Source organism: Scyliorhinus torazame, chromosome 13 (genome assembly GCF_047496885.1).
Source record: "Scyliorhinus torazame isolate Kashiwa2021f chromosome 13, sScyTor2.1, whole genome shotgun sequence".
Lineage (NCBI taxonomy): Eukaryota > Metazoa > Chordata > Chondrichthyes > Carcharhiniformes > Scyliorhinidae > Scyliorhinus > Scyliorhinus torazame.
Genome location: NC_092719.1, coordinates 196,911,302 through 196,932,433, shown reverse-complemented (window position 1 = coordinate 196,932,433; position 21,132 = coordinate 196,911,302). Strand labels below are relative to the sequence as shown.

General features: G+C 49.5%; 2 protein-coding genes across 4 annotated transcripts in view; one reads left to right on the top strand and one right to left on the bottom strand.

Moving 5' to 3' along the window:
* The window catches only part of LOC140388497 (interleukin-17 receptor E-like), a 117,303-nt gene extending 110,994 nt beyond the window's left edge, over positions 1-6,309 (bottom strand). For 2 of the 3 annotated variants that reach the window (XM_072472784.1, XM_072472785.1), the window contains exon 1: positions 6,167-6,309. In XM_072472784.1, the coding sequence (XP_072328885.1) occupies positions 6,167-6,292 (126 nt within the window). In that variant the 5' untranslated portion in view covers positions 6,293-6,309. The remainder of the gene's footprint in view (positions 1-6,166) is intronic. The other variant, XM_072472786.1, reaches the window with a different exon arrangement.
* Positions 6,310-6,464: 155 nt separating this feature from the next.
* LOC140388498 (uncharacterized) overlaps positions 6,465-21,132 on the top strand; it is a 67,984-nt gene continuing 53,316 nt past the window's right edge. Inside the window, exon 1 of the transcript XR_011934204.1 lies at positions 6,465-6,615. The gene's annotated coding sequence lies outside the window, so the exon portion shown is untranslated. The remainder of the gene's footprint in view (positions 6,616-21,132) is intronic.

Genomic DNA, 21,132 nt, shown 5'->3' with positions numbered 1-21,132 from the left:
AACCCTGAAAAGTGTGAGGTTGTCCATTTTGGAAGGACAAATATGAATGCGGAATACAGGGTTAACGGTAGAGTTCTTGGCATTGTGGAGGAGCAGAGAGACCTTGGGGTCTATGTTCATACATCTTTGAAAGTTGCCACTCAAGTGGATAGAGCTGTGAAGAAGGCCTATGGTGTGCTCGCGTTCATTAACAGAGGGATTGAATTTAAGAGCCGTGAGGTGATGATGCAGCTGTACAAAACTTTGGTAAGGCCACATTTGGAGTACTGTGTACAGTTCTGGTCGCCTCATTTTAGGAAGGATGTGGAAGCTCTGGAAAAGGTGCAAAGAAGATTTACCAGGATGTTGCCTGGAATGGAGAGTAGGTCTTACGAGGAAAGGTTGAGGGTGCTAGGCCTTTTCTCATTAGAGCGGAGAAGGATGAGGGGCGACTTGATAGAGGTTTATAAGATGATCAGGGGAATAGATAGAGTAGACAGTCAGAGACTTTTTCCCCAGGTGGAACACACCATTACAAGGGGACATAAATTTAAGGTGAAAGGTGGAAGATATAGGAGGGATATCAGAGGTAGGTTCTTTACCCAGAGAGTAGTGGGGGCATGGAATGCACTGCCTGTGGAAGTAGTTGAGTCGGAAACATTAGTGACCTTCAAGCAGCTGTTGGATAGGTACATGGATTACGGGAAAATTATATAGTGTAGATTTATTTGTTCTTAAGGGCAGCACGGTAGCATTGTGGATAGCACAATTGCTTCACAGATCCATGGTCCCAGGTTCGATTTCGGCTTGGGTCATTGTCTGTGCGGAGTCTGCACGTCCTCCCCGTGTCTGCGTGGGTTTCCTCCGGGTGCTCCGGTTTCCTCCCACAGTCCAAAGATGTGCAGGTTAGGTGAATTGGCCAATGATAAATTGCCCTTAATGTCCAAAATTGCCCTTGGTGTTGGGTGGAGGTGTTGAGTTTGGGTAGGGTGCTCTTTCCAAGAGCTGGTGCAGACTCAGGGGGCCGAATGGCCTCCTTCTGCACTGTAGATTCAATGATAATCTATGATTAATCTAGGACAAAGGTTCGGCACAACATCGTGGGCCGAAGGGCCTGTTCTGTGCTGTATTTTCTATGTTCTATGTTCTATGTTCTATGTTCTAATCTAACGACCCCCCCACACAACCTCCTCACCAAACAATCTAAACCCCACACCCAAGCCCACAAACATTCTGCCTTCGGATCTCACCTTTTCATCGAATTTGGGGCCACAGCTACAAGGTCACCCCCATCCCAAACTGAGAATTCATCCCTTTCCTACTTGAGAATTGGGCAAAAGATAGTTTCACTGACAAAGACTCACTTGCCATTAAATCACAAGACCTCGAATGTGGGGCTGGATTCTCCGATCCCCCACGTCGAAATCGCGTGCGGCCGATGGGGCGGAGAATCCCCGATGACATCGAAATCGGGGGGGGCAGCGCCGCTTTCGCGATGCTCTGCCCCATGAAAAGCAGCGTACGTGACGAGTACGCGGCACGCCGTATCCATGGCTTCCGAACATTGGCTGAGGCCCGCCCTGCGATGCTCCATCCCTGACTGGCCGAGTTCACGACGCATGGGTCGCGTGTGGTCTCACCCGTCGGGAACTCAGTACGGCGGCTGCGGACTCAGTCCCGCGCCGCCACAGTCAGGGGAGGGCCAATCCGCAGGCAGAGGGGGACATATTCGGGACTGGGGACACAGTGGTGGGGCAGTCCGGGGGACGCAAGCCGGCCAAAGGGGGGGACTATTTTGCGGGCCGGGTCTGTGAGCGACATCCGCCATGAAGCACGGCGCGGCCGCTGCAGGCTGCCGCCATGCGTATGCGCTGCCGCTGACCCGGCAACACTCCAGGCCGTATCGGCAGCTAGAGCTGGGAGCTCTTCGCTGCCTGGCTGCTAGCTCCCCCAGGAACAGGATATCGGCCGTTTTGCGCCAGTTTTCCTGATGTAAAATGCTGCCATTTTCACGCTGGCGTGGGGACTTAGTCTCCAGAATGGAAAATCCAGCCCGTGGTCTCTCACTTTGATTTCCAATGGCGGTAGCAGATTCTCTACATCAAAAACGTTTCAGGTAGAGGCTACTGGAAAGAACTGAAGACATTCCCATGGTCTGTCCCCAGTTATGAGTTAGTACCTGCGTTGTATTTTCCATAAACAAACAGAAAATTCTGGAATTACTCATCAGGTCAGGCAGCGTCGGTGGAGAGGAACAAGGTGCCGAATATTACTGCCCTGTCACTGCGTAGGCCAGACCGGGAAATACGGCGAGCCGTTCAAACATCCATCAACTTTAGCGGGAATATTCTGTGGGCAGGAGAGGCTGTAAAGCTTGTGACATGGTTAAGGTTTCCGGTGAAGACAATTCTTCATCAGTTCTATATCTCCATTTCTCTCTTCTGACCATTCCCTGAATTTTCTGTTTCCCAGCATCTGCTGTGTTTCACTTTTAATGGGTTAATCTACGTAACATTCATTGGGCCGAATTCTCCCAACTTGAGACTATGCCGGTGCAGGAATGTGGATGCTGATGGGGAAAAACGCCAAAACCCACGCAAACACGCCGAGAATGTGCAAACTCCACACGGACAGTGACCCGGAGCTGGGATCGAACCTGGGACCACGGCGACATGAGGAAGTAGTGCTAACCACTGCACCACCATGCTGCCCGACTCTGGAACACTCTTAAGTGTTGGCACAAATGCAGGCAAGAGTTTGGTTCTTCATTTCAAAAGCAAAATACTGCAGCTGCCGGAATTCTGGAATAAAGTCAGAAAATGCTGGGGAAGCACTCAGCAGGGCAGGCAGCATCTGTGGAGAAAGGGACAGGCTCGTTGGCATTCCATTTTGGCCTATCTCCCTTTTTTTTTTAAAATTGTAAATCTCCCGCCTGACATTCCCTCCGAGTGAACTGCAAACAAACCACCTGACAAGCTGCAAAAGTTTTAAAAATGAATAAAGAAGATTCCAGCACTTTCCAGGTTGGACTTGTGGGTTAATTTTGACACAATGATCACCCAGTTATGGCTTAATCTCCTACAAACCCGTCAGGTTTCGGGTTCAGATCAAATTCTTGAGCTTGGACACCTTTCAATTTAGCTCTTGCTGCTATTGAAAGTTCCACTTTTCATATCTCTTCAGAAATTTAAAGTCCCTACCTGCTAAAACTTTTGATCATGATGGTTAGCTGATAAAAACAAGGGTTTGCTCTTCAATGATTTGGTTGGTTATTGCGTTGTCTGGCATGGAACGGCACAATGAAGCCCAGCGAGGTCCGATCCTCAAGTGAAGCTCAACATTAAGCTCGAGGTGCAGCATCTTGCCCTTCAACTCGGCACTCAACAGCACTCTGGACTCAACATTGCTTTTGTCAACTTCAGATCATAACCTTGGCCTTCATCTTGTCTTGGTCTCGGAGTTTTTTAAATTAAATTTTTGGTTTTCTATTACTTCTTTGCGCTTTCACACTACATTCAGATTTTGTTTTCATGCCGCCACTCACACCTCATTTAGACTTTGTTTCTTCGCTACATCCATGAGCACTCCCTTTGGCTGTCGCATCATAAAAACCTCTGCTATTTACCCTGCCCTGTCCGCCACCCTATCATTTCCCTTTTGTCCTTCCTGCACCCTCTCCCTTTCCACTGACTTAAAAACTCTTTCTTCAGTTCGAACGAAAGGTCACCCAACCTAAAACATTAACCTGGTTTCTCTCCACTGGTGCTCTGGAGATTATTCCAGCCTTTTCCATTTTTATTTTAGATTTCCAGTATGCTTTTATCCTAAGCAACGGATGGGATTGGAATAGAATGGTAGAATTTACATTGCAGAAGGAGGCCATTCGGCCCATCGATTCTGCACCGGCCCTTGGAAAGAGCAGCCTACTTAAACCCGCACCTCCACACTATCCCCGTAATCCAGTAACGCCACCTAACCTTTTTGGACACTAAGGGCAATTTAGCATGGCCAATCCACGTAATCTGCACATCTTTGGACTAGATGGACCACAGTGCCCTTCATGGTAAACAGCCTGCAAACACTCCCTGGAGTGCATTAACCTGCCCCACACAGAGTACCCCCACCCTGCGCCAGCAAGCAGACTTGGGGCAACCAGCTGACAAAGTGTGCCAACAAACTGGCTGACAATCTGGGCAATAAAGGCTCAACTATCTGTTGTGAGGGTGAAGGTTCATTAATGTCGAGGCACATCCTGTGTCAGCACACCGGCTCCAGGCCGCCTCAATAAATCTCGGACACAACCAGATTGAGTAACCAGTTTTCAGCCAACACAGCCAGAAATAAAATCGGTACTAAATGATTCAGATTTCAGCAGTGAGCCCACTTAAGCCACAGCTCGACTGAGATTGTGAAGAAAGGCCATCGGGTTCTGTGAAGTAGATTGAAACCCCACATTGCCCCACTTGTGCACGTGTAAAACCAGAATAATGCACAACCCTGTGACTCCATATGTTTGATAAATGCTTTTACAAGACGACAGTGCTCCTTTAAAGACCATGCCACTTCTCAATCTTCCTTATTTGAATAAGAACAAGCTCAACCTCAAGTCTTGGAAGGCAAAATTTCCAAAATGTGACTTTTACATTGTCCTGTGTTCCTCAATTATTTAATTAGATCTCACATATTTTTCCCTGGGTTGTCAATTTCAAATCTCTGTATTGGTTACATTCCTTCTGCCCCTCACTCTACATCTCAGCCACTAGTTTCCAATGTACAAACTTTAAGAATTCTTGTCCCCCTTTACTAACTTGTGCCATGCGGTGCTCTTTTTTAAATTCTCAACTGTATGCGCAAAATTTCACTTTCTTCCATTTCACAGGTCAGTGAAGGCATGCTTATCCTTTGACTTTACAGTGAGCAATATTTAACCATAGACTTGGCAAAGTGCCAGTTACGTGCCATTTCATAACTTTACTACAGATTGTAAAGTGGAGATACACACGTCCACACTTCTTGGTCACTGATGAGTTCATTCCTCAGTGACCAAGAAGATTCTTCTCTTAAGAGTTCACAATTGTACCTCCTTTTTATTTTATTTTATTTTTATGTACTTAATGATCTGTTTGAGGTGCTCGCAGAAAAATACTGTTCAGTGTACCTCGGTACAGGTGACAATAAACAAATCCAATGCAATCCCTCCAATTGGTTTACACAGGAGGCTTCTCCTTATTGCTATAATATACACAGGAAAAATTTCATAGAATCACTACAGTGCAGAAGGAGGCCATTCGGCCCATCAAGACTGCACCAGCTCTTGGAAAGAGCAACCCGTAACCCAGTAACCCCACCTAACCTTTTGGACACTAAGGGGCAAGTTGGCATGGCCAATCTATCTGAATGCACATCTTTGATCTGTGGGAGAAAACTAGAGCACCCGGAGGAAGCCCACGCAGACACAGGGAGAAAGTGCAAACTCCACACAGACACCCGAGGCTGTAATTGAACCCGGATCCCTGGAGCGGAGGCAGCAGTGCGAACCACAGTGCCCCCATGCCGGCCTCTAATGTGAAGGTAAATAGTCCCAGGTGACGATTTAACCTGAGGATCACCTCACCTCAGATGAGGGGCAGGTTCGAGAAGACGAGGCCTTCGTGGCTCACTCTGCAACGCAAACCAGCTGTCCAGCCAACTGAGGTAAACGGACCCTCTAATGCATACAGGAAGCCTCTCCTCATCCCCTCAATGTGCACAGGAGACATCCCCTGAGCTCTTGTAGTGGAGGATTTGCCTCATTCCTTTGCTATTATATCCTTAGCACCTCAGTATACACATGAGAGTGTTCCTCAACTCCTCAGTGTACACTGGATTATACATACAATATATTCCTCACGCACCCCTCAGTGTGCATTCAGAATATACCCCACTGGAGTACAGATGTGAATCTACTCAGGGGTACACAGGCTATCACCCCTCTCTCATCATTCTACACAACTAAAATACTGACAGTTACAGAACTGAACATTCACGTCTGCCCCTCACAAAAACACACCCGTCAGAGAATAGCCCTGTGTAACAGGCACAGCGATTGCCCACTGGTAGAAGGCTTCACTTGTCGTCAATCGAAAATCCGACTGAAACATATACCTGAGGAATAAACGAGTTTTCTAGCTTCAGGGTCAGGTCTTACCTGCTGTCCTCCGAAGTCTCCATAGGCACCACGCCTGGTCACCTGCCTGACCTCGCCTCGTCCCCTGCTCAGCAGAGGGCTGACCAAACACAGGGAGAAGAACAAGCGTCTGCTGATGGGATCCATGCGGCCTCAAAAATAAAAAATACCCATTGGAAACTCCCGGCACTGCTCGGGGACAGCAGTGCGGGGAGATCAGCGGCAGGCGAGTGAGTGAGATGTCGGCAGGCGATGTTGGCTCAGGAATGTGTGGGCCGGTCTGATGCTGCTGGGAACACCCCCAGGACCGACTGTGAAAGCGGAGGAACCTGAACACCCAACAATGAGCACCTGCGCCGAGACTGGGCGCACAACCCCCTCGCCCGCCAAGACCTCTTAAAGGGGCAGCGCCGCAGTCAGCTCCACCCTGAACACCGAAGGGGGAATCAGTCTACCCGGAGTCATGACATGTAAGTTTACTCAAACGCAGGCTCAGAGTCTCGAACACTGCAGCCAGAGAGTTCCTTTGATTCATTGCTGGAGGGGGGTGAGGGGGGGTTCTACACACATTTATTCATAATGTCCCTTATCCTACCTGTGGGCAGCACGGTAGCACTATGGCTTCACAGCGCCAGGGTCCCAGGCTCGATTCCCCGCTGGGTCACTGTGCGGAGTCTGCACGTTCTCCCCGTGTCTGCGTAGGTTTCCTCCGGGTGCTCCGGTTTCCTCCCACAAGTGCCGAAACACATGCTATTAGGACATTCTTTTTTGGACATTCTGAATTCTCCCTCCATGTACCCGAACAGGTGCCGGAATCTGGCGTCTAGGGGCTTTTCACAGTAACTTCATTGATGCGACCATCAATTCACTGAGAGACACGTTGAGAAGTAAACCGTGGTTTTAATCAGATTACAACTGAGCCTACCTGTGACCGGTACAACAATGAATGCGGCCCCGCAGGTCAGCTGCCTTTATACTTCCTGTAAAGGGTGGAGCCATGGGCGAGCCCGTACATGCCCCGACATATCCCCCTGTGGGTGAAGCCGTACAATGGCCCATAGGTGGAGCCCACAGGGTTAAACACATAACGTAACATGATACAGCAGTAACATGTTATCACAGTGCACTGGTGAATTAACAGTAGTTCCATTCACCACATTCACCCCCTGTTTAAAAAATAAAGTCCGGCGGGGGTGACGGGTTTACAGATTCAGACGGTCTGGTGCCCGGATCGTGTGTTGCGACCGCCAAAGCACTGGTGTTGCAGCCGTTTCGGGTTCCTGTGGAGCTGGGCCCGGAGCAAGCACAGGCGTGGACTCCTGAAGCGGCTCCTCCGGAGCTTCATTCCTGTGGACCGATGCGGCGGGTGGGAAGGAGCACGAGAACCATATCGGGGTAGGGGCGCTGAACATGGGAGGTTGGATAGGGGTAGGGGCGCTGAACATGGGAGGTTGGGCGGGACCTAGAGTGGGGGTGCAGTAGTGGTCGTGGTGTCAGAGCCTGCGGGCGCCAGGTCCTGGAGGGAGACGGTATCCTGCCGGCCATCGGGGTGTCTGATATACGCATAGTGTGGGTTGGAGTGCAGGAGCTGGACCCTCTCTACCAGGGGGTCGGTCTTATGGCTCCGAACATGTTTTCGGAGAAGGACTGGACCCGGTGTCATCAGCCAGGGCGGAAGCGAGGCCCCTGAGGTAGCTCCCCTCGGGAAAACAAACAAGCGGTCATGAGGGGTCTGGTTTGTGAATGAAAAATGAAAATCGCTTATTGTCACAAGTAGGCTTCAAATGAAGTTACTGTGAAAAGCCCCTAGTCGCCACATTCCGGCACCTGTTCACGGAGGCTGCTGCGGGAAGGCTGTGGCCGCGCAAAGGAGGGACCTAATAGAGTGGAGCGCATCGGGGTGGACCTCCTGCCAGTGAGAAACTGGGAGATTACTGGACCGTAAGATCAGTAGGGCGGTCTTCCAGACCATCGCATTCTCCCTCTCCACCTGCCCGTTTCCCCTCGGGTTATAGCTGGTAGTCCTGCTCGAGGCGATGCCCTTACTGAGCAGGTACTGATGCAGTTCATCGCTCATGAACAACGAGCCCCTGTCGCTGTGGACATAGCTGGGGAAACAAAACAGGGTGAAGACACTATGCAGGGCTTTGATGACTGTGGGAGTGGTCATATTGGGGCAGGGAATGGCGAACGGAAAACAGGAGAACCCGTCTGTGATGTTCAGGAAATACGTGTTGCGATTATTGGAGGGGAGGGGCCCTTTAAAATCGATACTAAAGCGTTCAAAGGGCCAGGACGCCTTTACCAGGTGGGCCTTATCTGGTCAATAGAAGTGCGGTTTACACTCCGCACAGATTTGGCAGTCTCTGATTACAGCTTTGACCTCCTCGATGGAGTAGGGCATGTTGCGGGCCTTGATGTAGTGGGCGAGCCGGGTGACCCCCGGGTGGCAGAGGTCATCGTGGATAGCACGTAATCGGTCATCTTGCGTGCTGGCGCACGTGCCGCGGGACAGGGCACCTGGGGGCTCGTTGAGCTTCCCAGGACGATATACTATATCGTAGTTATAGGTGGAGAGTTCGATCCTCCACCTCAAGATCTTGTCATTCTTGATCTTGCCCCGCTGCATATTGTCAAACATAAAGGCAACTGATCGTTGGTCGGTGATGAGGGTAAGCCTCCTACCAGCGAGGTAGTGCCTCCAGTGCCGTACGGCTTCCACAATGGCTTGGGCTTCTTTTTCGACTGAGGAGTGTCGAATTTCAGAGGTGGTGAGGGTGCGGGAAAAGAACGCTACCGGTCTGCCTGCTTGGTTGAGAGTGGCGTCGAGAGCGACCTCTGAGGCATCGCTCTCCACCTGGAAGGGGGTGGACTCGTCCACCGCGCCCATTGCAGCTTTGGCAATGTCCGCCTTGATGCAGTTGAAGGCCTGGCGAGCCTCGGCTGCCAGTGGAAAAATGGTGGCCTTAAATAGTGGGCGGGCTTTGTCCGCATACTGGGCGTAATAGGAGAAAAATCCAAGGCACCTCTTCAGGGCCTTGGGGCAGTGAGGGAGAGGGAATTGGAGGAAGGGGCGCATACGGTCAGCGTCGGGCCCTAGGACCCTGTTTTCCATGACCTAGCCGAGGATGGCTAGCCTGGTTGTGCGGAAAACGCATTTCTCCCTGTTGTAGGTGAGGTTGAGTTTTTGGGCGGTTTGGAGAAATCGGTGGAGGTTGGTGTCGTGGTCCTGCTGATCATGGCCGCAGATGGTGACATTGTCCAAGTACGGAAACGTGGCCCGCAGCCCGTACTGGTCCACCATTCGGTCCATTGCTCGTTGGAACACCGAAACCCCGTTTGTGACGCCAAAGGGGACCCGGAGGAAATGGAAAAGGTGGCCATCTGCCTCAAACGCCGTGTAGTGGCGGTCCTCCGGGCGTATTGGGAGCTGGTGATATGCAGACTTCAGATCTACCGTAGAGAACACGCGGTAGTGCGCAATCTGATTTACCATGTCTGCAATCCGGGGAAGGGGGTACGCATCGAGTCGCGTAAAGCAGTTAATGGTCTGGTTGTAATCAACCACCATCCGGAACTTTTCCCCGGTCTTGACGACCACCACCTGAGCTCTCCAGGGGCTATTGCTGGGATCTATGACCCCTTCCCGCAAGAGACGCTGGACCTCGGACCTAATGAACGTCCTGTCCTGCATACTATACCGCCTGCTTCTGGTGGCTATTGGCTTACAATCGGCGGTGAGGGTCGCAAAGAGGGGGGGGGAGGGTCCATTTTTAGGGTCGCGAGGCTGCATATGGTGAGCGGGGGCAGGGGCCCCCCGAATTTAAGAGTTAGGCTCCTGAGGTTGCCCTGAATATTGAGTCCTAAGAGGAGAGGAGCGCAGAGGTCTGGGAGCACATATAGTTTAAAATTAACGTACTCAGCGCCCTGGATCGCTAGGATTGCAGTAGTACACCCTTGGATTTGCACCGAGTGCGACCCAGAGGCGAGGGAGATAGTTTGTCACGTCAGGAATATTGGGAGCGAACAACGTCTTACCATGTCCGGGTGAATGAAGCTCTCTGTGCTCCCGGAGTCGGAAAGGCAAGGTGTCTCGTACCCGTTTACCCGGACGGCCATCATGGACCTCCAGAGGTGCTTCGGTAGCGACTGGTCCAGGGTGACCGCACTGAGCTGGGGGTAGCCGGCGGCATGATCGGAGGTGCTGGGGCGGCCCCGCGATAGCTGCTGTCCATGTCGTTCGTACATCTCGGGCGTTGTAGCAGATAGTGGCCAAGATGGCGGCCTCCGTTGGTCAAGCGTGGCGGGCGGTGAGGACGATGGCGTCCAAGATGGCGGCCCCCATGGATCGCACGTGGCTGGCCGCGTGGGGGAGGATGGCCAAGATGGCGGCCCCCATGAGTCGCACGTGTTGTGTGGAGGCGGAGGCGGCAGACACGCTGCCACTTTGCGGGTCTGCGGGCCTGTGGGTCTGTGGATTGGGTCTGTGAGTTCGAGTTTTTAGACCTGGCCAGGCAGACCTTGGCGAAGTGTCCTTTTCGCCCGCAGTTACTACAGTTCGCTTTGCGGGCCGGGCAGTGCTGTCGGGGGTGTTGGGACTGGCCGCAAAAATAGCAGGGCAGCCCCCCATGATGGGCGGGTGGCCGCGCGGCACAAGCTTTGGGTAGTCTCTGGTCGGGGGCCCACGAGGGGTCGCGTGGTCGGCGGGGAACGCAGTAAGGCTCTGAAACGCGACCTCCAGAGAGGTAGCTAGTGTTACCGTGTCCTCCAGGTCCTGGGCCCCTTTTTCGAGCAGGCTCTGTCTTACATAGTTCGATCGGACCCCCGCCACGTAAACGTCTCGGATAGCGAGCTCCATACGCTGAGGGGCCGTAATGGCCTGGTAGTTACAGTTGCGCGCGAGGGTTTTGAGGTCGCGTAGGTAGTCATCTAGCGACTCCCGGGGCGCTGGCGGCGAGTGGTGAAGATGTGTCGCGCGTAGACTCGTTCACGGGCCGTACATATATGCGTTCGAGTAGTGCGAGGGGCTCTGTATAGGACGCGGCGCCGTCGAGCTGGACAGAAATACAATGGCTCACCCATGCGTGGAGAAGACTCAGTTTCTGTTCGTCCATGACGGATGGCGTAGACGACACGGCGAGATAGGCCTTGAAGCATCGAAGCCAGTGCGAAAAAATTTCTCTCGCCTCCGCGGCCTGTGGATCTGGTTCCATAGTAGTATTTTAAGCTGATTAAATTGATGCAACCATCAATTCACTGAGAGACACGTTGAGAAATAAACCGTGGTTTTAATCAAATTACAACTGAGCCTGCCTGTGACCGGTACAACAATGAATGCGGCCCCGCAGGTCAGCTGCCTTTATACTTCCTGTAAGGGGTGGAGCCATGGGCGAGCCCGTACATGCCCCGACATATCCCCCTGTGGGTGAAGCCGTACAATGGCCCATAGGTGGAGCCCACAGGGTTAAACACATAACGTAACATGATACAGCAGTAACATGATATCACAGTGCAATTGTGAATTAACAGTAGTTCCATTCACCACATTCATTGCAGTGTTAATGTAAGCCTACTTGTGACAATAAAGAATATTATTATTTTTCATTGATCCATTTAGCCTGATCGCTTGCAGCACAACCAGTGCCATGCAGCCTTATCGAAAAGCTGCCACAGACACTCTTTCATAATGCAGGCACAAAAGAAGAACTGTAGCACCGCTCACCCCCAACCCCACTTAATAATAATAATTTTATTATTGTCACAGGTAGGCTTGAATTAACACTGCAGTGGAGTGGTGCAAACAACAATCTATTCCTCAATACCAGCAAAACTAAAGAGCTGGTCATTGACTTCAGGAAGCATAGTATTGCTCACACCCCTGTCTGCATCAACGGGCCAAGGTGGAGATGGTTAACAGCTTCAATTTCCTGGGTGTGCACATCACCAAAAATCTGTCCAGGTCCACCCACGTCAACGCTACCACCAAGAAAGCACAACAGTGCCAATACTTCCTCAGGAAACTAAGGAAATACGGCATATTCACATTGCCACCTACCAATTTTTACAGGTGCACCATAGGAAGCATCCTATCTGGCCCAAGACTGCAAGAAACTTCAGAGAGTCGTGAACACAGCCCAGTCCATCACATAAACCTGGCTCCTATTGACTCTATCTACACCTCCCGCTGCCTTGGGAAAGCGGGCAGTATAATTAAAGACCCCTCCCACCCAGCTGACTCACTCTTCCAACTTCTTCCATCGGGCAGGAGATACAGAAGTCTGGGAACACGCACGAACAGACTCAAAAACAGCTTCTTCCCCGCTGTTACCAGACTCCTAAACGACCCTCTTATGGACTGACCTGATTAACACTACACCCCTGTATGCTTCACCCGATGCCGGTGTCTATGTATTTACATTGTGTACCTTGTGTTGCCCTATTATGTATTTTCTTTTTTTTAAATTTTATTTTCATGTACTTAATGATCTGTTTGTGCTGCTTGCAGAAAAATACTTTTCACTGTACCTCAGTACATGTGACAATAAACATCTACATCCGCAATGTAGGTACTGTGAAAACCCCCTCACGTTTCTGTTCTTCGCTTACCTTTGCATGAGCAATGGTGCTCATTCTGCTGAGGCACGTCTCTGCTCAGCCTGGATGCGGTTCAGGAGCTGCAGACCGGTGGGGGAGGGGGGACGGACGGGACATACAGTGTGATGTGAGGGTGAAGGACGCTGCCTGAGGTGATGTGTCTCAATCATTCCAAAGATATGCGCACCAGGTGGACTGGCCATGCTAAATTGCCCATTGTGTCCAAAGGTTAGGTGGGGTTATGAGGTTACAGGGATAGTGTGGGTGAGTGGGCCTCGTTAGGGTGCTCTTTCAGAGGGTGGTTGTCGATTTGATGTGCTGAAAGGCCTCTTTCTGCATTGTAGGGATTCTATGATTCAGCTACATGACCGGAACCCCCACCCACTGTGTGGATAAGTCACATCTTTCAGGAACAGGAGAGGAGGCGAATGGGTATAAACACTTTCAGAAATAGAGGCATGGGAGGGAACAAAATATGACCTAAAACAAAACACAACTTTCAAACCTCATCGGCAAGAATGAGCCACAGACCACAACAGGAAGTATAGTCACCTCAAGGAGTGACTGTGGAACGAAAAGGTCTGTGTAAGCGATAGGAAATCAGGTCACAGATCTAGTACTTTGTTGAAAGAAAGTGTGCAACCATCAAAAGCAAAGCTGGAAAAGTACCACACGTGATACCCGAGCCATGCATACATGGGTACGCGGGGTACTGATAATCCTCCAGGCAAGGCGGTGGTATAAGTCACAGCATCTACAACCTCTACTGTGCAGAAGGAGGCAATTCGTCCCATCGAGTCTGCACCAGCCTTTGGAAAGAGTACCCTCTTAAGCCCACACCTCCACCCCATCCCATAGCCCAGTAACCTAACCTAACCTTTTGGACACTAAGGGGCAATACAGCATAGCCAACCCACCTAACCTGTACATTTTGTTTTTGACTGTGGGAGGAATCCGGAGCACCCAGAGGAAACCCACGCAGACACGGGAAGAAAGTGCAAACTCCACACAGTCACCCAAAGCTGGAATTGAGCCTGGGATCCTGCTGCAGTGAGGCAGCAGTGCTAACCACTGTACCAGCGTGCTGCCCTTACTGTAGTTAACCAAGAAGCCAGGGCCAATGCTCTGGGGACATGCCTCAAATGGCAGCTGGTGGAAATTAAATTTAATAGATTAATAAATCTTGAATTAGAAGTTAGAAATTCAAGTTTGAAGCTAGAAACACAATTAGAAATTGTGACGATGGAACTATAATTAGTTCCATCTAGTCAGCGCAGTGGCACAGTGATTAACACTACTGCCTCACAGCGCCAGGGACCCAGATTCAATTCCAGCCTTGGGTGACTCTGTGGACTTTGCACTTTATCCCCAGTGTCTGCGTGGGTTTCCTCCGGGTGCTCTGGTTTCCTCCCACAGTCCAAAAATGTGCAGGTTAGGTAGATTGGCCGTGCTGAATTGCCCCTTAGAGTCCAAGGATGTGCAGGTTAGATTACAGGGTAGGGTGGGGTGGGTGGAGGAGTGAACCTGGGTAGAGTGCTCTTTCGGTGGGTGGGTGCAAACTCGATGGGCCAAATGCTCTCTTTCTGCAATGTAGTAATTCTATGCTCATAGTCATGGAGTTTTACAGCACAAAAAGAGGCTCTTCGACCCACTGTGTCAAGCACCTATCCTAATCCCATTTTCCAAAACGTGATCCATAGCCTTGCATGCTAAATGCTCTGTCCAACAGTCATTGATTGTAGTAAAAACCACCTGGTTCATTAATGTCCTTTAGGGAAGGACATCTGCCATCCTTACCTGGTCTGGCCTATATGTGACTCCAGATTCACAGCAATGTGGTTGGTTGATCCTTAAATGCCCTCTGAAATGGCCTAGCCATTTATATCAAACCGCTACAAAGTCAAAAAGGAATTAAACCAAACAGACTATCTGGAGTCCAGAAACGATGGCCACATTGACCCACTCAGCCCTGTCGACCCTGCAAACTCCTTATTAGTAACATCTAGGGGCTTGTGTCAAAATTGGAAGATTGTACCAGAAACTAGACTGTCCCACAAACTAACTGAGCAGGCGCCTGGGGCCAGCCACAGGAAACAGCTTCACTGCGGGTGAAGAAGCAGTTGTCGTCTTCCGGGTTACTGAGCCATTGCAATCCCGCCAAACCCTTGCTCATCACATGTGATGCTTCACCCAATGGCATTGGGGTCATCCTGTCCCACTGGATGGAAAATGGAAGGGAATGATCAGCTTCACCTCCCTTACGTTGGCTGCAGCGGAAACGATGTGCGTGCAGATTGAGAGGGAAGGTCGGGGCGGTGGTGTATGCAATGAAATCTTTTCATCAATTCGTCTGAGGGCAGCACGGTAGCGCGGTGGTTAGCACTGTTGCCTCACAGTGCCGAGGTCCCAGGTTCGATCCCAGCTCTGGGTCACTATCCGTGTGGAGTTTGCACATTCTCCCCGTGGTTATGTGGGTTTTGCCCCCACAACCAAAAGATGTGTAGGGTAGGTCGATTGGCCACACTAAAATTGCCCCTTAATTGGAAAATCTGAATTGGGTACTCCTAAATTTTAAAAGAAAAATTGTCTAACGACTGCCACTTTATTATCGTTACGGATCATAAGACTTTGCTCGGGATTTTCAAGGAGGATAAGGCAATTCCGGCCATTGCTTCTGTGCCAATCAAGCTCTGGGCCTTGTTACTAGCTGCCTATGAGTATTCTTTTGAACATAGTCCGGGGACGCATATTTTGAATGACGACGCACTGAGCCGGTTGCCTTTGTTGACTGGCCCCTTACCTTCCCCCAGGACACCCGAGGTAATCATGACTCTGAATTTCATGGACTCTACCTGTCACGGTGTCGCAGATCCATAAGTGCCCCTAAATGGATACGATCCTATCAAACATTCGGCACATGGTCTTATATGGAGAAAAGCACCGACAGCTCCCAGGCGAGTTAAGGGCATTTTCCTTCAAGCTGTCTGAGTTCAGAGTAGAGGAACACGGTTAATCGCCCTAGACAAAGGACAGGAGTTGTTCTCAAAAGACTTCCATAACAGTCATTCAGGCGTGTCGAAGATGAAAATGCTGACACACAGTTACGGTGGCGACCGGGCCTTGACGCAGATGTTAAGAAGATGGTCCAACAATGCTCCATTTGCCACGAGCATCAGAAGCATCCGGCCGGCCCCGCCATCATTGGGAATGGCCAGGCCGATTGTAGGCGCAGTTGCATGCCGACTTTTCCCGTCTGTTTCAGGGATCCATATTCCTCTTATTGATTGACGCCCATTCAAAGTGGCTTGAAGTGCACAAAATGGCGGAAACCACGACATGGACGACCATCGAGAAGTTATGTTTATCGTTTTGCACATACGGCCTCGCTGAAGTATTTGCCACTGATAACTGCACTCCTTTCATGAGTGAGGATTTCATGGGTTTTTGAAGGAAAATGGTGTGCAGCATATTAGAACCATCCCATACCACCCAGCTTCTAATTGTTTAGTGGAGCGAGTGGTGTAAACATTTAAACGCCACAAGAAACAGTCTTCAGGACCGATGGACATTGGGCTGGCTCGTTTCTTGTTTTGCTACAGGACCACTCCACACGCAGTGATTGGGATAGCCCCCTCGGAATTGCTGATGGACCGGAGACTTCGTACCCGCCCTGACGTCAACCTTCCACTTTGTACCACTCAGTGTTTGTTTGAAACTTCGGCAAAGAGGCCCAGTGGATCTCCGGTGTTTTCCTTCGCTTGACACAGCCGGTTTCTTATCAGCTGCAAGCCGAGGGTGGTGCTATATGGAAGCACCTTAACCATATTCAATTCAGGCGACCTCGTCTTTGGAAAATTCCTCGTCCTCAGAAACTTTTTCCAAAACGGCATGCTGCCTGATCAGGCCACAGCGGAACTCCAAGGGGTTCAAGACGCCGAGATGACTGTGGATGTCGACTCGGACTCAGTGATGGAGATGCAGGAGGTCTCCAATGGGAAACCTTTTACAGGAATTGTAAAATTAAATAGATTTTTTTTGTTTCGACATACTTGGTGTGGACACTTTGTTGCCCTTACAAAAGGGACAGTATAGTCAGAAGAATTGACACCGTTCTCCGCAACAAAGAGTGTGAGTCCAGACGGCTGTGGTGCGTGTCCAGTGCCAGGATTTGGGATATCTGTTCCAGGCTGGAGAGGAACTTGCAGTTAGAGGGACAGGACCTTGTCATCATGGGTGGAACATAAAGGAAGAACTAGCGGTAGCTGTCATGATATTCAAACATACATCATAACACATACATAATGATAGACAGACCAACAGACCAATTAGCACACATAACACGACAGCCAATCACAGACAAGAGCAGACACAGTATAAGACAAGAAACACGACACCTCCTGGCCAGTCCATCTGGAGACAGCACAGGACCAGGACCTCATTTGCAAGACACTCATACAGTCACCACGTGCTGAGTACCAAGTCAGATGTGTAAATAGTTAGTTGGAATAAAACTGCGTTGTACCAATCGCAACCGTGTTGGTTTGTCTGTACCTCAGAGCACCTAACACCTCAGTAGCTTGTCAAAAAGGAACCATGATAAGCATGGGAGATTTCAATATAGGGGGCAGACTGGAAAAGTTAGATGGGCAAAGAAGTTTATAGAATATTTCTGGGATAGTATCTCCGACCAACATGTTCTGGAGCCATCCAGAGAGCAGACTATACTAAACCTGGTATTGCACCACGAGATGGGATTAATTAATGATCTCATAGTGAAGGTACCAGCGACCATAATATGATAGAATTTTACATTCATTGTGAGGAAGAGAGGAGTGGGTCTGAGACTATGGGCTGGATTCTCCATTTTGGAGACTAAGTCCCCATGCCGGCGTGAAAATGGTGGGGTTTTACGCCATGAAAACTGGCGCAAAACGGCCACTGAATCCCCGTTTTGCTGGGGGCTAGCAGGGAGGCGGCGTAAAGCTCCCAGGTCTAGCTGCCGATACGGCCTGTAGCATTTCCGGGTCAACGGTCGTGCATGTGCACAGCGGCGGCCTGCAGCGGCATGTGCATCATGGCAGATTCAGCCCGCGGACCCGAACCGCAAAAATAGTACCCCCTCCCCCTTCGGCGGCTCGCGTGCCCCGGACCACCTGCCCACAGTGCTCCAGCCCCGATTGAAGCCCCACCTGCCCGCGGATCAGCTCTCCCCTGACTGTGGTGGCGCCGGATTGAGTCCGCAGCCGCCACGCTGAGTTTACGACGGGTGAGACCATGAGAGTCCCACGCCGCCGGGAACTCGGCCGGTCAGGTACGCCGTATTTCAAGGGGCGGAGAATCAGAAAACGGGCGCCGCCCCTGATTTCATCGTCAAACCGGATTCTCCGCCCCGTCGCCGAACGCAATTTCGGCGTCGGGGAGAAGAGAATCCAGCCGTATGTTTTTAAACTTAAATAAAGGCAATTATAAGGGCATGAAAGCTGAGCAAGCTGAAGTGACTTGACAAATTAGGTTAGTCTTTATTGTCACAAGTAGGCTTCCATTAACACTGCAATGAAGTTACTGTGAAAATCCTCTAGTCACCACATCCAGTGCCTGTTCGGGTACGCAGAGGGAGAATTCAGAATGTCCAAATTACCTAACAGCACGTCTTTCGGGTCTTGTGGAAAGAAACTGGAGCACCCGGAGGTAACCCACGCAGACACGGGGAAAACGTGCAGACTCCGCACAGACAGTGACCCAAGCGGGAATCGAACCTGGGACCCTGGTGCTGTGAAGCAACAGTGCTAACTGTGCTACCATGCAGGAATAGGTCAATGAAGATGCAGTGGCAAACATTTACGGGGCTATTTCAAAATACACAAAATAGATACATTCCAATGAGCAAGAAAAAGTCACACCCCATCTGCGGTTAACCAAAAAGGTTGAAGATAGTAAAAATTTCTATAATATATTAAAAAGAAACAATTTAACAAAATGAGCGTTGGTTCCACAGAGATGATCTGGCGAATTGATAATGGAAAACAAGGAAATGGCAGATGAATTGAATAGGTACTTTGCATTAGTCTTCACTACAGAGGATTCAATTTATACAGAGTATAAATCAAGAAATGGAAGGTAGGAACGCAGGACAATTACGGTCACCAGGGAAGCGATAAGGAGTAAACTGTTGAAACTACGAGCTGACAAGTGCCTGGGTCCTGATGGACTTCATCCTAGGATCTTAAAAGAAGTGGCTAGTGAGATAGTTGGTGCATTGGTTTAAAATTTCTGCAACTCCTTAGATTTGGGGAAGGTCCCATCAGATTGAAAGATTGCAAATGTAACTCTGTTATTCCAGGAAGGAGGGAGACAGAAAGTGGAAAACTATAGGCCAGTCCTGTCATTGGGAAAATGTGAGAAGCCATTACTAAAGAAGCTATAGCAGGGTACATGGGAAGGTTCAAGGCAATCAGACAGCATCAGCATGGTTTTGGATTGGATTGGACTGGATTGGATTGGATTTGTTTATTGTCACGTGTACCGAGGTACAGTGAAAAGTATTAAGCAACTTATTGGAGTTCTTTGAGGAAGTGACAGGCGCAATGGATGAAGGGGTGGCTACACTGTTCTTAAATTTCCCAAAGGCATTTAATAAAGTGCTGCATCAAAGCTTTTTGTAGAAGGTAAAGGCTCATGGTATGGGGGGTAATATATTGACATGAATAGAAGATTGGCTCGCTAACAGGAAGCAGAGAGTAAGCATTAATGGGTCTTTTTCAGGTTGACCAGATGTAACGAGTGGTGTGCCACTGGGATCATTGCTGGGGCTTCAACTGTTTATAATTTATATAAACAACTTGGATGAAGGGATTGAAGAGATTGTTGCCAAATTTGCTGGTGACACAAAGATAGGCAAGAAAGTAAACTGTGAATAAGACATGAGGAGGTTACAAAAAAATAGATAGGTTATGAGTGGGCAATGATCTGGAAAATTGAGTATAATGTGCAAAAATGTGAAATTGTCCATTTTGGCAGGAAGAATAAAAGATAAGTATATTATCTTTTAAATCGCTGGCTTTGAAAGCAAACCAAAGCAATCCAGCAGCACGGTTCGAATCCCGTAACAGCCTCCCCAAACAGGCGCCGGAATGTGGCGACTAGGGGCTTTTCACAGTAACTTCATTTGAAGCCTACTTGTGACAATAAGCGATTTTCATTTCATCTAAGTAGTGAGAGATTGCAGAGCTCGGAGATACAATGGAATCAGGGTGTCTTAATGCATGAATTCAAAAGGCTAGTATGCAGGTAGAGCAAATACTTAGGAAAACTAATAAAATGTTGTGGTTTAGTGTGAGGGAAATTGAAAGGGCGGCACGATGGCGCAGTGGTTAGCACTGCTGCCTCACCGCACTGAGGTCCTGGGTTCGATCCCGGTCCTGGGTCAGTGTCCGTATGAAGTTTGCTCATTTTCTGCGTGGGTCTCATCCCCACAACCCAAAGCTGTGCAGGATAGGTGGATTGGCCACACTAAACTTGCCGCTTAATTGGGGAAAAAAATTGGATATTCTAAATTTTTTATTTTTTTTAAATTTTAAATGAGGGAAATTGAACTTAAAAGTAAGGAGGTTATGCTCCCATTCTACAGGGCATTTGTGAGACCACATCTGGAGCACTGTGTACAGTATTGGTCACTATTACGATGCCGGAGCAGACCCCAACAATTGCTAGGATACTGGACAGAAACCCCAATATTTTATTTTTATTTTGTAAGACTGTGAGGAAAGGATACCTCCCTCCAGGCATGAATTTACTAAGAAATAACGATATGGTATATTAAAATATCTTTACCATCACACCAGAAAATAGCTCCCACTCAAGAAGACACTGCCCAAGAGAAAGGAGCCCACTTGATAGGCACCCCATCAACAATCTTAAACATACACTTTCTCCACCAGCAGTACACGATCTCCAAGATGCACTGCAGAAACTTACTAAGGCTCTTTCAACAGTGACTTCCAATCCTGTGACCTCTACCACCTAGAAGAACAAGGGCAGCAAGCACATGTGAGCATTACCTCGTGAAACGTTCCCCTCGAAGTCACACACTATCCTGCATTGAAACTATGTCGCTGTTCCTTCACACTGTCAAAATTCTGCAACTTCTTCCTAACTGCAGTGTGGATGTATCCACATCAGATGGACTACAGTAATTCAAGAGGGTGACTCATCACCATCACCTTCTCAGGAAATAATGTTTCATAGAATCATAGAATTTACAGTACAGAAGGAGGTCAATCGGTCCATCGAGTCTGCACCAACTCTTGGAAAGAGCACCCTACTTAAGCCCACGCATCCACCCTATTCCCGTAACCCCACCTAATCTTTTTGGACACTAAGGGCAATCTATCATG